Source organism: Eublepharis macularius, chromosome 2, assembly GCF_028583425.1.
Source record: "Eublepharis macularius isolate TG4126 chromosome 2, MPM_Emac_v1.0, whole genome shotgun sequence".
Classification (NCBI taxonomy): Eukaryota; Metazoa; Chordata; class Lepidosauria; order Squamata; family Eublepharidae; genus Eublepharis; species Eublepharis macularius.
This window is the reverse complement of record NC_072791.1, coordinates 218,541,760-218,560,738: the sequence shown is the minus strand read 5'-3', so window position 1 is coordinate 218,560,738 and position 18,979 is coordinate 218,541,760. Positions and strand designations below refer to the sequence as shown.

The 18,979-nt window shown below is 44.0% G+C and overlaps 1 protein-coding gene across 8 annotated transcripts in view; it reads right to left on the bottom strand.

Moving 5' to 3' along the window:
- ANKRD44 (ankyrin repeat domain 44) overlaps positions 1 to 18,979 on the bottom strand; it is a 219,667-nt gene that overhangs the window by 62,944 nt on the left and 137,744 nt on the right. For 5 of the 8 annotated variants that reach the window (XM_054972776.1, XM_054972781.1, XM_054972780.1 and 2 more), the window contains exons 8-12: positions 15,841 to 16,053; positions 13,688 to 13,766; positions 10,757 to 10,871; positions 7,409 to 7,491; positions 2,968 to 3,085 (exon numbers count right to left, since the gene is read on the bottom strand). In XM_054972776.1, the coding sequence (XP_054828751.1) occupies positions 2,968 to 3,085; positions 7,409 to 7,491; positions 10,757 to 10,871; positions 13,688 to 13,766; positions 15,841 to 16,053 (608 nt within the window). The remainder of the gene's footprint in view (positions 1 to 2,967; positions 3,086 to 7,408; positions 7,492 to 10,756; positions 10,872 to 13,687; positions 13,767 to 15,840; positions 16,054 to 18,979) is intronic. The other 3 variants (XM_054972777.1, XM_054972783.1, XM_054972779.1) reach the window with 1 other exon arrangement.

The following is an 18,979-nucleotide window of genomic DNA, read 5'->3' as shown; positions in this document are numbered from 1 at the left end:
TTGTTAAGTGTATGATTAAGATTATATTAACAAATGAATCAAATGTAATTCATTGTGTTTCATTCAAAAGAACTAATGTGCCCAATTCATATCAAGATTGGCACCTTCCACTAGGAAGTTCTCCTGCACAATATGCAAAGAATGCATGTTGCACAAAAAAATCACAGCTCCCGTTTTTTTGCAAAGAGATTACTCAGAGTAAGTTTCTGGTGTCCTTAATTTGCTAAGGAATCCTGCTATGAGTTGGATGGAATAGAAGAGATTCAGTTTACATTCTTCTTATTCATTCATCTAGTTTCTTGGGCGAGCAGAACTCCCTGTTTTGCTTTCACCAACACACATACAGACAGGACTTTTTTTCTGGGAAAAGAAGTGGTGGAACTCAGTGGGTTGCCAGCACAGGACCACACAATGACGTCACTTTGGGTCATCTGGAACAAGGGTGGAGTTTTTTAAAGTTTAAATCGCAAAAATGGTCACATGGCTGGTGGCCCCACCGCTTGATCTCCAGAGGGGAGTCGAGACTGCAGCACGGAGGGCAATCTCAACTCCCCTCCGTCTGGAGATCAGGGGGCGGGGCCACCAGCCATGTGACCATTTTCAAGAGGTGCCGGAACTCCGTTCCACCGCGTTCCAGATGAAAAAAAGCCCTGCATACAGACACAAATAATTTCTAAAATAGCTCATTGTAAAATACTTCCTTTATTACTACTCTTTTACAGAATGGCAAATCATAGTCTATTAAAAGAAAAGATCTAAATGCAGGAGGAACTATAGGGAGAAAGTTCGTTTTTTGTTCATCCACTTGCTTTCTGGGATTTTAATTAATAACTGACCTATATTAATTTACAAGTTCACATGTGAATGAATTTATCTCATCTGGCTTGAGTACAAGAAGCCAAAAGGAAAAGATCTGTCTACTCTGAAGAGATAGTAAACAGGACCTAGTACAACTGTTGGGCTTCACAAAAGGTTAGTGTTCATACTCAACTAAATATGGGTACCTGGAGTAGAGTAAGTCTCTGAAATAATTTGTGTGGACAAAATATCCCATCCTACTCAATGGGCTGTTAAAATGATTGTCAGGTATCCCAGGGGCCAAACTGGGGGGGGAGAGCAGGGGGGGCAGCGGGGTACTTAGCCTTGCGCATGCTCCTGTACTTCCCTGTCACAAAGAAAAATGTCATCATTTTCCAACGCAATGGGGAAACTACAGGGTGCACCTGCGGGGGCAGGATTAATTAAAAATCACCATTCAGCACTAGATTGGTGCTGGTGGAAAGTACCTTCAAGTCACAGCAGACTTATGGTGACCCCTGGTGGAGTTTTCATGGCAAAAGACTAACAGAGGTGGTTTGCCATTGCCTGCCTCTGCAACCCTGGTCTTCGTTAAAGGTTTCTCATCCAATTACTATTCAAGGCCAACCCTGCTTAGCTTCTGAAATCTGATGAGAACAGGCTTACCTGAGGTGATTTTTAATAAATTACCCCCGGGTGCAAGACGTAGTTTTCCTGTTGTGCTGGAAAATTGTCATTTTCCAGCGTGATGGGGGAGCATGTGTGTGTGCTCTGTGTGCTTTAGTGTCCCCCTGCCCCAGTAGGGGGATGGCACCCCTATTCAAAATGTGTCAAGGTTAATTTTAAAAAACAGTAAATTTAGAGTTCGGGGGGGGGGGGAGTGCTTCTCCTCTTGTGGGAATCCACAGAACATGGCAGTTTGTGTCACATGACAGACAACAACAATCACTATTTTCAGCCAGGGCCGCCAAGTCTCCCGCTAAGGTGGGAGGGCTCATGCTGGCATCCCTGATTGCCTTCTGCCACTCCAAGCAGCAGTAGCAACGTTGTCTGCACTGCAACATCACTTCCGAGGGGAAACCCTTTTTCTTGTGATTCCATGAGTTACCTGACATCACTTCTGGTTTTCCCAGAAGTGATGTCATGGTGCAGTCAAAACGCCTCCCCGCCTCATGTCCCTGCCCCTAAAGCTTCCATAGGTTCCCTAGCAACCTTATTTTCAGCTGAGGGAAAATGTCATGTTTTATTGAGAAGCAGCAGATGGGACATTCACACTCTACACTGTGCTGAAGAATTGCTTTTTGTGAGGAAAGGCAGTCTAGAAATCTCTAAGCAATGTTTCCTCTCTCTGTGCTGCATGTGCAAAGCCAGAGGGGAGACACGTATGGGAAGGCATGCCTCATGCGTTTTCATTTAGCGTTGCCTACCATGCTACTCTAGCCAATTTATTAATTTATTTTATTATTTTATTTTATCGTATTTATATTCCGCCCTCCCCGCAAGCAGGCTCAGGGCGGATAACAACATTAAAACATTTAAAACATTTCATTAAACATTAAACATTAAACACATTGTATAAAGATATTAAAAATAGCAGCACTCTTTTCTTGGTGGCGGCAATATCGTTGATTACAGAAAGTGCAACAGTGCAATTGGCAGCAGCTTCAGAACAGTGGTGGGCAGCTCTCATAGGGAGGGGAGTAGATGTTATATTCTCCAGCCAGTGGAGGCCCAGCTTCAGCCATAAGCCTGGCGGAACAACTCTGTCTTACAGGCCCGGCGGAAAGATAGTAGATCCTGCCGGGCCCTGGTCTCGGTAGACAGAGTGTTAAGTTAGGGTCAGTTCCTCCTGAGGTTTAAAAGAAATGATTTTACAGAGAGGAGTTTCCACATGCTGTCGTAAGATTCTTTGGGATTATCATGACTAAAAAAGGAAGGAACACTTGGATGAGGTAAAAAAGAACCATCTGGTTGAGCCAAGCGGTGGCGTCCACTCAATTCAACAGCAAGTCTGTCATGTACAGAGAACACAAGAGTGCAAACTACACTCTTCTGAAAGAAAACTTGTGTCATTTTGCAAGTCCTTATTTGGAACAAATTCATTTGTGGAGAGACCACAGCACTGAAATTACACATCACCCTGAAGTATACAATTGCAAAATTACTCACCCTCCTGCAGCAGCGGCATGGAGGCACGTTCTTCCAAATTTATCTGGGGTGTCTATTTCAAAGCCTGCAGACAGCACGTGCTCATTACTAAACAAGGACACTACGCTATACTTTTGTCCTAGTTAAGCCGCAAGAAACATTGCAGAGACAGAAAAATCAGTTAGTCAGGAAAAAAAAATCACACACAGAAGGAAGACATAAATGTAGTCAGCAAGAGGTTGTCATGGAAACGGACAGCGGCTGCTCAAGCTTGGCAGCTATACAGAGACGACTGTTACAGTAAAAAAGAATCTATTTTCATATTCAGCCCTGTGCTATGTGACTACTTAAATCATGCAGCAGGCATTTTTAGGCAGACTGCTATCAAGAGAGAACTATGACAGCAGGGCAGGAAGGCAGAAAAGGAGCACAAGGGAGCCGCAGAGATTAGCTCAGCGTGCAGCGAATGGGATTTTTATTTATCGACAACATTTTGTGTCGAAGGAACAAAGGACGACTTTCTAGGAAAACGCACATGCTTTTTAATGGAAAACAGCTAAAATTTATTGTAACAAGAACACGGCAAAATCCACAGTGAAAGGTTGGTTGGGTAGTCTGTGGGAAATGGAAGGAATCAAGAAAATGGTTGTGGTGGTTTCCCTAAGGGCTAGTACAGATGACACATTTTCAGAAATGTAGAAACACTTCTGCCCGCTTCTTGCGTGTGATATATGTGTGTGTACTTTTTTGGGTCACAGGTCTGCAAGCCCATTTTTTCAGAAGGTGCCTGCTGAAATCAAAAGCGGCCCCCTCCCCATTAGCTAGACTGTCACTGGCACCTACTGGGCAGTAGCTGTGACGTCATCTCCTACGAAGGCACAACCCGCCTTTCAGACCTATGGAGCTCTTTCTAAAGGTTTTACACTCAATTCAGGTCAGTGAAAGATCAGCACTTCCTTGAATGCAAGTGTTCACGCAGTCTTTGGAGAAATCTTAAGCAACACAAACTGGAGCTTGCTAGTGGGATGGATCTTCCCACATCCCACCACTTTCTGCCGCCCCCATTCCATTAAAAAACTTGCTCCAGTGGGTCAACAGTGCAGTGCATTTCAAGTGTGAAAATCAAATCTGAACCATGTTCTACTGGCATAAAGCCACTTTTGGATCCGGGGGTTAGTTTAAGTACTTCGTCCACAATAGTACTGCCTTTCTATCAACAAAATGGCTTTTTAGTCTTATTTGAATAATGTGTGGGTGTGAATAACACATCATCCCAGCAAGAGCGCACAACTCTGGCAATGCATGTTGTGTTTATTACAGCTCAAGGATAAGGACATTTTGGTATCTCCTAATCTCAACCACCACCTCCCCCATTCTTTTTGTGTGGTAACCAGGGCTTTTTTTCTGGGAAAAGAGGTAGTGGAACTCAGTGGGTTGTCTATCTAAACTCCCCTCTGTCTGGAGATCAGGGGGCGGGGCCACCAGCCATGTCACCATTTTCCAGAGGTTCTAGAATTCCGTTCTACCGTGCTCCAGCTGAAAAAAAGCCCTGGGAGTAACTCACTTTACTATTGTAGAACAAGGCTAAAGACCTCATAGCACCAGGGCTCATTTTGAGGGGGAACGCGCCGGAACACAGTTCTGGTAGTTCCCCAAAGAGGTCACATGTCAGGTGGCCCCACCCACCTGACTCTTGGCCATTTTGGGCCCATTTAAGCCTGGGTTGAGACCGAAACAGCCCGGATCAGGCCTCTGACAGGTGGTGGATCACTCTACCACTTAGCAGCGGCCCAATCCTGACCATTTTGGGCCCCTTTTTGGCCATTTTCAGCCCTTTTTTGCCATTTTGGGCTCAATTTCGGCCCTGAATGGCCAGGATTGGGTCCAAAACAGCCAGGATAGGTGATGTCAGGGGTTTGTGGCATATGCAAATCAGTTATGCTAATGTCACACTTCCGGTGATGTCAAGGGGTGTGGCATATGCTAATGAGTTGTACTAATGAGTTACGCTAATGAGTTCCTCCAGCTCTTTTTCTACAAAATGACCCCTGCATAGCACAAGACCCTTCTGCTGAAGAACAATCATCTGTACAAGCCCCAAAGGAAGAAAGAGCTACAGCAGAGGAATACGTAAATCAACAAGCACTTATTTTGAAATGCAAAACATGCTGACCTCTTAGCCTTTAATCATGCGGTCTGTATTGTGTGTGAGTGTGTGCGCACACGCGTGTGAAAGAGAGAATGGTTGGGGAATGCAGTGTTGTGTTAGGGAGGCCTAAATTCAGATCCTTACCCAGTCATGAAACTCACAAGATGACCATGGGCTACTCACTGCGTCTCATCTTAACGTACCCCCAAAGTTGTCTGAAGATTGAAATCTATCTAGTACATTCTTTTATCCCGCTGTTTCTCCACTAAACTCGAGGGCAGTGCGCACAGTTCTGCTTCCTTCATTTTATCCACTCAATAACACTGTGAAGTAGCTTAGGCTGAGAGAAAAGGGATGTCCCAAGGTCATCCTTCATAATTGTGGTGGTAATCAGGACTTTTTTTCAGCAGGAACGCGGGGGAATGGAGTTCCGGAATCTCTTGAAAATGGTCACATGGCTGGTGGCCCCGCCCCCTGATCTCCAGAGCGGCGCGGAGGGCAATCTCAACTCCCCTCTGTCTGGAGATCAGGGGGCGGGGCCACCAGCCATGTGACCATTTTCTCTGAGGGCAACCCATTGAGTTCCACCACCTCTTTTCCCAGAAAAAAAGCCCTGGTCACATTTATGTCCAATTACCATTCTCTGTGTGGAGGCCTGCAGAGAGAAACACAGATGATTTTGACAAGGCTGTCCATAGGGGTGCCAGGCCTGCCAGGGCCAAACTGGAAAATGGAGGGGGGGAGGGTAGAGAGCAGTAGGGTACTTACTCATGTGCGCTCACAAAGCACACATGCACTCCCACACCCATCATGACAGAAAATGACATCTTTTTCCAGCAATGTGGCAGTTACAGGGCTGCACCGGCGGCCAATTCACAAAAATCATTCTCAAAACAGTCCCCCAGAGCGACCCAGAGCTTCCATGTTGTACCAGAAAATGATGTCATTTTTCAGTGTGGTGATGAAGCATGCATGTGCTTTGTGTGCGTGCCTCTACCCCAGGTGCCCAGTGGGGGGGGGGGAGGTGGCATCCTTAGCTGTCCAGTATAAGGCCTGAGACTTTATGAGATCCTTTCAAGTCTCCCTTGCAGCTTGTGGCAATCTTCCCGCTCTCCACACAAACGACTGAACCATCTGAAGCCTTCAACAGAGTAAAGCAGGGGGGCTGTCCTATAGTCAGCTGCCACTGCATGCTTCAGCATAAGTGTCTCCAGCCACACTGTTGTCAAGGAACGGAGAGAACATGGAATTTGAAAACTGCCACTCTTGACCGGCAAGGCAAGAAGATGTGGAATGGATGTGGGAAACATGTGGCCAGGAGAGGAGGAAACTTGGAGGAGTTAAGACTGGTAGGAGTTGGGAAATATTGGAGAGTACGCTACCATGTGGGCAAAGGTGGCTTACATCATGGGGTTCCCATCTCAAAGAAGGAAGAAACTGGAATTGGGGGGCAGCAGTAGTACGGATGAAGGGATGCATGCAAGAAGATGGGGATACGGTGAGGGGCGTTTTCCAGAACTAACTCTTCTGTCTTCTACTGTCCATTTAAGAGTGACACCCAAGATACTAGTAAAAATAAAAAGCTACACAGAAACTAAATTTTAAAGCATGATTAAAAAGCACAGTAAAAGCAGTAAAGGAAAACCCTAGTGTCTGTACTCAAAAAACGCACCAGAGTTTTAACCATTGGTTTGGATACCCCAGAGGAAAGAAGAAAAGGGGGTGGATTTTTGCTAATCTCCCTCTCACTGCGGTCTTGTTTCCCCCATCATTTATTTATTTATGTAGTATATTTTTATCTCACTTTTCTCCCTGGTGGGGGACTCAAAGCAGCTTATAAAAATACACTTTAAACCAAATTCACACAAGAATGCATTGTTTTTAAAAGACCAAAAGGCCTACCAGGTGAACCCATCAGGCCAAGCCCCTGGGGCTGTGAGCCTCTCTGTCCCCCAAGGAACAGCTTTTCAGGGGGCTCTTTGCGCTGTTGTGGGAAGGGGGGGAGACAAAGATGTTGTGCTCCACTGATGCAAATCCCTCGGGCCTGCAGGTGGATCCAAGCCATTTGTTCTGGGAAGACCTTTAAATACAAGACTCAGGGAAGAAGAGAAGCCTTTTGCATGTCTGAAGTACAAGCAGCAGAGAGGGTAAGAGCGATATGCATGCCAGTTGAAAAAGCTCTGCATGTGGGAGTGAAGCATACACGGCGCACCGAACAGGGAAAGCTTTGACTTTAAGAACATCACACACAGCAACGCAGAACAAAAAGGAGGAATAAGCACAAGCTTTGCATTCTCTTTGGGACTTGCTTACCTGATGAGAGCAACTTCCGGCAGCAGTCAGCGTGAGCATTAAGTGCTGCCAGATGCAAGGGGAACATGCTGTGAATGCCGCATCTGAAACAGAAGGACTTGCTTGAGAACACATTCATGGAATGTCCTTCTAAGTTCAAGAAAACTTCACTTACCAGAAGTGGAGCTCATCATAAGGGTGTCATTTTTTTCCTTTTAATTATCAAATAGAATGACTTACAAAAAGAAAAAAGAAAAACATACAAGATCACATATGTCACCAGCTTCCTTTTGAACTATACAGGTCTATAAATACAATATTTCACCTGGCTGTTGTGGATTTTCCGGGCTGTATTGCCGTGGTCTTGGCATTGTAGTTCCTGACGTTTCGCCAGCAGCTGTGGCTGGCATCTTCAGAGGTGTAGCACCAAAAGACAGAGATCTCTCAGTGTCACAGTGTACTGTGTCTCTCAGTGTACTGTGACACTGAGAGATCTCTGTCTTTTGGTGCTACACCTCTGAAGATGCCAGCCACAGCTGCTGGCGAAACGTCAGGAACTACAATGCCAAGACCACGGCAATACAGCCCGGAAAACCCACAACAGCTATCATTCTCCGGCCGTGAAAGCCTTCGACAATACAATATTTCACCTTTTTAATAAATATTTTTCATGTGTGCTAAAGCTTGTCTCTAATCATCGATACCCATTAAGTCTTTTGCTTTCAGAATATGTCATTCAGAAAGAGTCGTTCAATTTATCCAACCATTCTCATCTACTTGGAAAAATATCTTTTCCCAATCAAAAGCAAAAAATAGTATGTGCGGTTAAAAATGCATACTTTAAAATTCTCTGTTTTTACTTAGAATTCTTCCTATATAATAAAAAACCCACTTATTATTTAATTTATTTATGTCATTTATAGTTTTTTTAAAAATCCAAATTTAATACAAGAGATGATAAAACCGTACAATACAAACAAGGAAGGGATTAACCATAAAAGACATTAACCATAAAAGACATTATCAAAACCACTCTTGGCAAATCATGAGGGTGTCGTGATAGGCTTCCTTAACAGAATGATATACCTGTCCGGGCTTATTTTATGGCCATCAGCACCAACCCTTTTCAGATTGCAGGAAGCCAGCCAGACAAGAAATATGCTACAGTGACTGTTCAGGAATCTCAACAACCTAAGTAGTAGACAGGCAGACAGGCAAGACTTTTGGATTTATCTGCAGGCCTCCTCTCGAGAAACCCTATCTTTCTTGTGCTGTCTGTCTCTATCTGTTTTAAAGGGAACTTCGTTATGTCTACCATGTATCTTCGGATCAAGTAGAACAGAAGGCAAAGTTTGAAGGAGAGTGAATGATGAAGAAGAATTCAACCACAGCCTCATTCTTGCTGGCCATGAGACATCCCCCAATATGTAGTCCATAGAAAAAAAAGTTTTTTTCACACATGTAAAAAATAAAGAAGAGTCCAGTAGCACCTTTAAGACTAACCAACTTTACTGTAGCATAAGCTTTCGAGAATCACAATTCTCTTCTTCAGATGCATGGAGGGTCCACCTATATATCTGACCAGTTTCTTCTTACTCTCCATGCATCTGAAGAAGAGAACTGTGATTCTCGAAAGCTTATGCTAAAGTTGGTTAGTCTTAAAGGTGCTACTGGACTCTTCTATTTTAGCTACTACAGACTAACACGGCTAACTCCTCTGGATCTGTAAAAAATAAAGCCTTATCAAACATTTGCTCCACGTGCATACGCTTTTCCACATGTGAGGTACAAGAAAAATTCATGGATGCACAAAGGATACCACACAGAGCTGAATTTCTCTCATTAGCACTTTCGCATCCAAAAAGAAAACGGGGCTCGAATTTATTCTCTTTGTTTAAATGACTCCAAATTCATAGCCTGATCTGCTGTCCCAAGAGGCCCTTTCCTGTCGTAATCCCCATTGAGGGGGCAGAGTCCAAGAGACAATTGAGTATGGGAAAGGGTCAAGTATCCCCCTTTTCCTAACCATTTCGGTACTTCTGGTCATCTCTCAACTCCAAAGAGGCAGCTTTTCGGTTCTTAAAGGGCAGCGGGCTAGCATTACAAGCTTTTGTGCATAAAGGTCTTGAGGGGAGGGGGGGTTCATCTTTGTTTATGTAACAGGCTTATTCCAATCTTGTTTTATGGGGCTGTATGTGTGATGGGTCCATCAGCAATGTGAAGAATGTGGGTTAAATTGTTCAGTCTGAATATAACCAGGTTGGCCGGTTCTCTCTCTCTCTCAAGCTGTGATTTCTCTCTACTATACTGAGGTTGATCTAGTGCGTATTTTTCCTTCCTTTTAAAACATAGTTGTCTCAGCTCTTGTTCCTTGATGGCATTTTCTGCTAATTCCACTCCAAAAATACCTGCTGCTAGATGTCCATCCAGAAGATCAAGATGCAATCTTTTTTACTAATGTATTTTCAGATTTTCATTCTAGGTCCCAGACAGCTCATTTTGCTCCTGTCATGGATGTCTGCCTAACACCTTCAAGCAGGCTTCTCACTTCGCTAGACGTCTCAGCTATTGGCAGGGGTATTTTATATGATCAATGTACAGGCCACTGAAGTGCGTAATAGAAATTTCGAGTGGATAAGCCAGACTACCGAACCTGTTTCTCTTGCCAATGCTCATTTCTACCTTAAGCACCAAGAAAAAGAATCTGTGAACATTTTTTAAGGGAACTGGCTAAAAAAGTTAGTATTCCCAAAGGAAGTATAAAAAAAGTCACCCCTCTCTAAATCTATACATCCACTCTATGAAAAATAAAATCCTCATTTTCCACCACAAACAGGAACAAAAACCTTACAAATATATAGTTTTTCATTCGATCAGCTTTTTTCATTCAAATTAGCCCAATTCCCCTCTTCGCTACAGCCCCCATTCCACATAGCTTTGGACCATGCAAATCCTTTGATCACTGGCACAGCCTTTTTAGTGGCTAAAGGAGATCCCTCCCTCCCTTTTTTAGACATCAAAAAAGCTGGTTGGCTCCATCCCATAAAAACCTGCAAAGAGCCAAATTAGGTCTGGAAATACTGTTATGAAATTTATACTGATTTCAGAGGAAGAGACTTAAACACGCACCATTCCAGCCTTCAACATTTATCTAGCATTACTAGGAGTTAGGTAATAAAAGAAACTAAAAACCAGCAGTCGCTGAATCCATGTGGCTTCATGTTACTTCCATTTGCTAGAACGTTCACAATGATGCTCAAACCTTGCGCATGATGAACTTGCACATCATCCACCCACCCACCCCTCCGCTGGAGACAGACCCATAGATATAATTTGACAGTGATGAGCAGCATTCTGTTAGCAACCTACTTGGCACTCTCAGCTCCACTGGTTATTAGGGTGTTAATCAAAAGCTCGTGTCCGTATCTTGCCGCCACATGGAGAGGAGTGTTGCCATCCTTATCGATACAGTCTATTTCACCTCCTGAAAATGACATTTTTAAGCAGAAGAATAAATGCATGAGGATCTAGCATCATTCAGCGACTCGAGTTTTTATGTGACACTAGACGGTTGCCATTTACGGGGGATTCATTCCAGAGATCGCTATAAATGGCCTGCGAATACTGGGAGCAGGGCTCATTTTGAGGGGGAACGCACAGGAACGCAGTTCCGGTAGTTCTCCAAAGAGGTCACGTGTCAGGTGGCCCCACCCACCTGATTTTCGGCCATCTTGGGCCTATTGTGGCCTGGATTGGGGTTGAAACGGCCAGGATCGGGGCCGAAACAGCCAGGATTAGTCCTGAAATGGCTCAGATCAGGACTCTGATGGGTGGTGGATCACTCTCCCGCTCAGCAGCGGCCCAATCCTGACCATTTTGGGCCCCTTTTTGGCCATTTTCAGCCCCTTTTTGCCATTTTGGGCCCAATTTCGGCCCTGAATGGCCAGGATTGGATCCAAAACAGCCAGGATAGGTGATGTCAGGGGGTGTGGCATATGCAAACCAGTTATGCTAATGACACACTTCCAGTGATGTCAAGGGGTGTGACATATGCTAATGAGTTCCTGCAGCTCTTTTTTTAATGAAATGGCCCCTGACTGGGAGGCAGGGGTCTGCTGCCTCATTCTAGCGAAACAATCGAATTTCCTGCAAAATTTAACGATGTGATGATGATTTTGATGACAGCATGGTGGGAATAAAGACAGCATCATGTGACTGGACCATGGCCAGTCGTGAATCTGCAAAGGGTGAGGGGCTACTGCATTTATGAGAATTACAGCTCTCCTCCCCAGCCCCAACCCACAGATACAAGATATATTATTTTTAGACTTTGCACAATATGAACGATTTCTGAAGCAAGATCCCAGCCTGCAAACAAATCATTAGTTGTGCATTACTGGTATTGCTACTGTAGAAATTATGCACAACCCTGTATTTCCTGACAGAGTTCCAAAACATACAAAATTATTTCCATGAACCTTAAAAAGGATTTTTTTTAAAAAAAAAACAGCTTTACCTTCTCTCATATAAATAAATGTGTTAACTATGTTTGTTCACTTCCGTGATACCCCACATCCTCTTTAGCCAATCCAGATATCCAGAAATAGATTTGCTTTTCTAACTTTTTGACCATCTTATTCCAGCTACAGCTATCAAATCAAGCTCCAGCACTCCATCTTGCAAGCAAAGCAGTATTTCTTCTGGTTTGAAAGTTACCGTAGAACCAGTAATTATGTATAATAATTTATAGCCAATTCCGTAAGTTCAAGTCTGCAGTTTTTGCACAGTTTTTTCAACACACATCTAGACATTGCCTATGTATTTTGTATAGTTTAACTGGTACATAACAGCACTGGTGGATATTAGAACACTTCTGTTTTAGATCTACGCAAATGAGATTTTATTCACAGCTGGAGCCACTCTGATAAAAAAAGAAAATCTCTTATCGAAAGTAGACCAAGTAATTATGGCAGATGTTGAAGATGCTGCCAAACACAATAGCCCTGTGACTACGATTCTCTCTACACAAGGCACCTGGCACGTGAAGAACACGAGTCAGGAGATGCAACGGTAGCCAAAAAGGGTAGTTTAAAAAGACAGAGCCGGCAACAGGTCAAAGGCTTCGCTATACACTGGAGCTGTGTGAAGGGGTTGTGAAATGCCAGAAGGGAAACTTCAGCCCATTATAACCTCTCCAGGTCCAAGTCCAACTCTGGAAGGCAGCTCCAGCCCATTTCCATTCCTCACTGCCCTCTGGTTGCCATCCCACACAGTTTTAGACTGGAGAGATGAAACTGACTGAGCCCTCGGGAGGCAAAAATTAAATTAACTAACCCTCTGAGGAGGGATCTCCGCCAGCTCTGTCTTTTTAAACTACACTGCCACGCTAACATTGCATCTCCCTACACTTGACGAACACACACCGAGGGATCTTGTGTAGAGAGACTCTACCTCTCTTTCATTTTACCCATAATGTCTAATGAAACACACCACGTGACAGAATTATGTTCCACATTTTTCTAACCTTGGAAGCAGCAGGCAGCAGCATTAAAACCAGGGCAAAGACTGGCACTAAGGTACACTGCCAAGTGAGATGGGAAGAGCTCAACATACAGTAATGTCCTCTGATTTCTCTTCCATATTTTCTTACTGTTACTATCTCCACTGTGCAGATCCACCATCAAAGTAGCTCTTTATCATGCCATAATTATCATGAACGTAATTAGAAAGAACTGCCACCGAATGGTGCGTCCATGCCAAAGCCTGCATCGAAACTGCACCATCAGAATATAGTACAAACAAAAGCACTGGCTTGGATCCTGCCTAGATACCTGTGGGCCTAGGAAGGATATCTGCTGATTCCTCCCTCTTGCAGTTTCCCCAAAATCACTCCAAAATTCTGGTCCTGGGGAATGGGAGACCTGGAGGAATAGCCATGGGGGGGGGGGACCACAAGGTTTGCCAGGGAGGGGAGAATCAGCAAAAATAACACCCCCCTCCTTGCACATGAGGCAATCTAGATGGGATCGATGCCACAATCATAAGAACATACGGAAAATCCTTCTGGATTAGACCAGAGTTCTATCTAGCCCAGCCTCTGCTTCCCACAGCAGCCATCGCCTTGCCCCAGAGGGCCAAACAAACAGCATGGAAGCCAAAGTCTTCCGTTGATGCTCCCTCCAGGGACTGGTAATCAGAGGCTTACTGAAAGGGGGGAAAATTAAATTTTCTAAGGCAAACAGACAGCCCAGGGGACCAATACGCATTCAAAGAATAAAGTGTCAGAAAGGACCATCTTACCATTCTGAATGAGGGTTTGGGACCGCGTGAATCTCCCATGCACCGCCGTCATATGCAGTGGACTCTTCCCATCTGTACTCTATCAAGTATAAAAGAAAACACCCCAAATAACTTTGATCACAACCGTTTTAAAGTTCAGTTAGGTATTCCACCTGTCCATGTATACGGATTATTTAAAATTTCAGAGTTCTGTTTATAGGTTTTAAAGACGTGTTATGAATAGAATTTGTTCATATTGGGGGGGGGGGAGAATAGTGTGTCCAAATACATTTTAAATCAGCCCTGCCTTCAGCTTCGCAAACATGAGAGCCAGTTTGGTGTAGTGGTTAAGAGCGGCAGGACTCTAATCTGGAGAACCGGGTTTGATTCCCCACTCCTCTGCTTGAAGCCAGCTGGGTAACCTTGGGTCAGTCACAGCTCTCTCAGAGCTCTCTCAGCCCCACTAACCTCACAGGGTGATTGTTGTGAGGATAATAATAACTCACTTTATAAACCGCTCTGAGTGTGGTATTAAGTTGTCCTGAAGGGCAGTATGAATGTTGTTGCTGTTGTTGTTGTTATTATGGACTTAAGGAGAAAAAAGGTTCCTGGAGAAGGCAAAGAGAAATAGCCAGTGCAATTTTTTTTAAAATATGGATGTGAATAGGAGCACTAATGCATAACGGCTTGCCATAGTCACTCTATCCAACACTTCAATTTCAGTTTGTAATCAGAGGCCATATCAAAACAAAACAACTTTTTGCTGTGTGTCAAAAAATCAAATTTGAATTATGAGTTAATGCCCAGAATTGTGTGAGCTGCCATAACACAGAAAACTGCCTCCTCTCCTTACCCTTCTCCTTTGGGGTAGTTTTACTGCAGGTACTTTTTGGAAAGCTAGATATGAGAGGGTATCTAACTCTCCCCCTGCTAATGTTGCAATCTTTCTTCCTCGTGTTTAGGTATACGACAAACTGCATCTATGGGCTAAATTGACCCATTTTCCCATTATGTTTTTTACAATGTAAAACATGAAATGAATGTGGATACCCTCAATTACTCACTGAGAGGGCAACGCAGCCTGAGAGGGCAACATTATACACTCATGGGCAACAAAGCAACTGCTTGGGCCCTGAACTGGGGGGGAGAGGCCCCCATCTTCCCTTGGTCTTGCCCCTCCAAATGAAGGAGGAAACCAGATCATTGACAGCCGTTCTCACCCGGCCCATCTGGGGCTCAAGCAACCAGCTTCCAGCTCAGAGTGGTGCTAGTGAATCTGAAGCCCCATCCTGGATTTCTGCCCAGGCCCCCAGAATCACTAAAACCACGTCTGCCAAGGGAGACAATATTCTAGGGGCCCTTGTCAACCTGGGGGGGAAGGGGCATGGAAGCAAGCAAGTCATGTGATTTGTTTTCATTTGATGATTTCTATGCGCCTGCATGATGTGTGTGGGGGGGAGCATGGGAAACCTTGTCTGGAGGCCTGTGGTAGCTCTCAGGAGCCCTTTCCCCCCAATAACGTACAGCTAATGGCTTGGAACCAGCAATGTGCCAAAGGAAACATAAATAGGCTTGGCACATTCCTGCTTTCACAAGTTTGTGTGCAACACCCAGCACTTTCCTCCCTTACACATCATAGTGCCCCAAAACTGGTTTCACAAAATTTTGTGCAAGCAAAAATGCAAGGGGGGGATATAGCAAGTTTGACTTAGTGCAAGCAGTTTCTATGTTCTTTTGTGTTTCGGCTTGAGCAAGAGCTCTAGCAAAAGTGGAAATTTTGTACTGGGCCCAACTCAATGTCTGAACTGTTCACATTTGCCAGGTTAAAAGGTGGCAACTCTAGACAACCAATGTGTTTCCATTAGGCTTCCCAATGTATAAAAATTGATAATGACTGAGGCTTTTCATTCTCAACTGGAATCGAAAGAATGTATGAAGCTCAAGTAGCTACAGGTTTTTTTTAAAAAATGAAAAGCGTTGTTTTCTACATACCCTTGAAAACTAGAACATATTGTGTGCTTGAATATCAGTACCCAGCTACAAAACCTGATATAAAACTAGTATTCCTCAGTCATGTTATCTCAACACCTGTTTTCTCAGTAATTTAACAGACCATTTTAAACCAGGGCAGAGATGAACGGTAGGCCTTAGAAATGTAAAACATCTCGCTTTACCTGAATGTTAACATCTGCCCCATTATTCACCAGCAGTTCTAGACAAAGCGCTCCATGAGTAGAAGCTGCCGCAAAATGCAGAGGAGTAAATCCGCTGTTGTTCGACTGGTTGACGTTAGCACCGTAGTCGATCAGTTCATTGGCCACGGAATCTTGCCCGTTATAGCAAGCAATATGAAGCGCCGTATTTCCATAGATGTTCATTTCATCAATCTGCAATGAGACAGGAATGCTTAACTCAATGACAGACATCAGCTTGTTGGCCGTCACCTCAACCACAGCGGACTTCATGCTGGCACAGCTGGAGGCTGGTACAGCCCCTGGGTTGTTATTGTAGGGTTGCCTGCTCCCAGTTGGGAAATTCCTGAAGATTTACGGGGAAGGGTGCAGTTTGCGGAGGAATCTCAGCAAGGCATAATGCCACAGAGTTCCCCCTCCAAAACTGCTATTTCCTCCAGAAGAACTGATCTCTGTAGTCTGGAGACCAGCTGTAATTCCTTTAGATATCCAAGCCCCATCAGGTGGCTGGCAATCCCATATTATTGTGTGCAAGCAGATTTTACTGACAAACTCCAGTAAACAGCAATTATTTAGATGTCTTCACACCTTGAATTTTTTTGTTGTTCTTCATCTTGTGGAGAATTGAGTAGATAGTTAACTCAGCAATGAAATGAAAGTTTTTTAACCTAAAAGCAAGCTCAATCATGAATTATCTAAACTGTGTGCGTCTCCCCCCCACAAATATTTGATATTTATTTTCATATAATGAAGATTGTTATTGTCATTGTTGTTATTAACAGTCTGCCTTTCTCACTGAGATCCAAGGCAGATTACACAGTTCAAGTAAAAATACAACATAATTGAACAACTAGGACATTCACTGAGCAAGGTACAATAATGAATAATAGTTAGGATGTTCTGTGAAAGAGATACAATAGGTAATGGTAGAAGAAAATTTGAAAAAAAAGATACCAATCTTTTGTCTCTTGGGGGTGTATGGTCCCAGTTTAATCAATAAAAAAGTAGAAGCTTACAAGAAACTTCTGAAGCGAAAGCATTTTCTCTCTCTCTCTCTCTCTCTCTCTCTCTCTCTCTCTCCCTCTCTCTCTTTATAATAAAAACAAAACAAACTTTTATTTTTTCAAGAAGCGTATCGGTTTCATAAAAGTAGTGCTCGGTTCTTAAAGTTACTTCATTTAAACTCATTCACACAGATCTCTTCCAAGGCTTCACACACAGTTAGCCTCTTTCTCTGACTCAATATTTCTCTCACAGCCGTGCTTAAATTTACTGAGGCTGCACACAGCTTGCCTGCTTTCTCTTGACTCAATATTTCTCTCACAGAAATGCTTAAAACCCCTCAGGCAGCACACAGCTTGCCTGCTTTCTTCTGACTCAATATTCCTCTCACAGAAATGCTTAAAACCCCTCAGGCAGCACACAGCTAGCCTGCTTTCTTCTGACTCAATATTCCTCTCACAGAAATGCTTAAAACCCCTCAGGCAGCACACAGCTTGCCTGCTTTCTTCTGACTCAATATTCCTCTCATAGAAATGCTTAAAACCCCTCAGGCAGCACACAGCTAGCCTGCTTTCTTCTGACTCAATATTCCTCTCACAGAAATGCTTAAAACCCCTCAGGCAGCACACAGCTTGCCTGCTTTCTTCTGACTCAATATTCCTCTCACAGAAATGCTTAAAACCCCTCAGGCAGCACACAGCTTGCCTGCTTTCTTCTGACTCAATATTCCTCTCACAGAAATGCTTAAAACCCCTCAGGCAGCACACAGCTTGCCTGCTTTCTTCTGACTCAATATTCCTCTCACAGAAATGCTTAAAACCCCTCAGGCAGCACACAGCTAGCCTGCTTTCTTCTGACTCAATATTTCTCTCACAGAAATGCTTAAAACCCCTCAGGCAGCACACAGCTAGCCTGCTTTCTCTTGACTCAATATTTCTCTCACAGAAATGCTTAAAACCCCTCAGGCAGCACACAGCTTGCCTGCTTTCTTCTGACTCAATATTCCTCTCACAGAAATGCTTAAAACCCCTCAGGCAGCACACAGCTTGCCTGCTTTCTTCTGACTCAATATTTCTCTCACAGAAATGCTTAAAACCCCTCAGGCAGCACACAGCTTGCCTGCTTTCTTCTGACTCAATATTCCTCTCACAGAAATGCTTAAAACCCCTCAGGCAGCACACAGCTAGCCTGCTTTCTTCTGACTCAATATTCCTCTCACAGAAATGCTTAAAACCCCTCAGGCAGCACACAGCTTGCCTGCTTTCTTCTGACTCAATATTCCTCTCACAGAAATGCTTAAAACCCCTCAGGCAGCACACAGCTTGCCTGCTTTCTTCTGACTCAATATTCCTCTCACAGAAATGCTTAAAACCCCTCAGGCAGCACACAGCTAGCCTGCTTTCTTCTGACTCAATATTTCTCTCACAGAAATGCTTAAAACCCCTCAGGCAGCACACAGCTAGCCTGCTTTCTTCTGACTCAATATTTCTCTCACAGAAATGCTTAAAACCCCTCAGGCAGCACACAGCTAGCCTGCTTTCTCTTGACTCAATATTTCTCTCACAGAAATGCTTAAAACCCCTCAGGCAGCACACAGCTTGCCTGCTTTCTTCTGAGTCAATATTCCTCTCACAGAAATGCTTAAAACCCCTCAGGCAGCACACAGCTTGCCTGCTTTCTTCTGACTCAATATTTCTCTCACAGAAATGCTTAAAACCCCTCAGGCAGCACACAGCTTGCCTGCTTTCTTCTGACTCAATATTCCTCTCACAGAAATGCTTAAAACCCCTCAGGCAGCACACAGCTAGCCTGCTTTCTTCTGACTCAATATTTCTCTCACAGAAATGCTTAAAACCCCTCAGGCAGCACACAGCTAGCCTGCTTTCTCTTGACTCAATATTTCTCTCACAGAAATGCTTAAAACCCCTCAGGCAGCACACAGCTAGTCTGCTTTCTTCTGACTCAATATTTCTCTCACAGAAATGCTTAAAACCCCTCAGGCAGCACACAGCTGGCCTCTCTTTCCCTGACTGAGTGTTCTTTCACAAACATGCTCAGTTCAGGTTCCACACAGGTTATATTTCTCTCATAAATACTTCAACGCACTCAGGCAGCACAC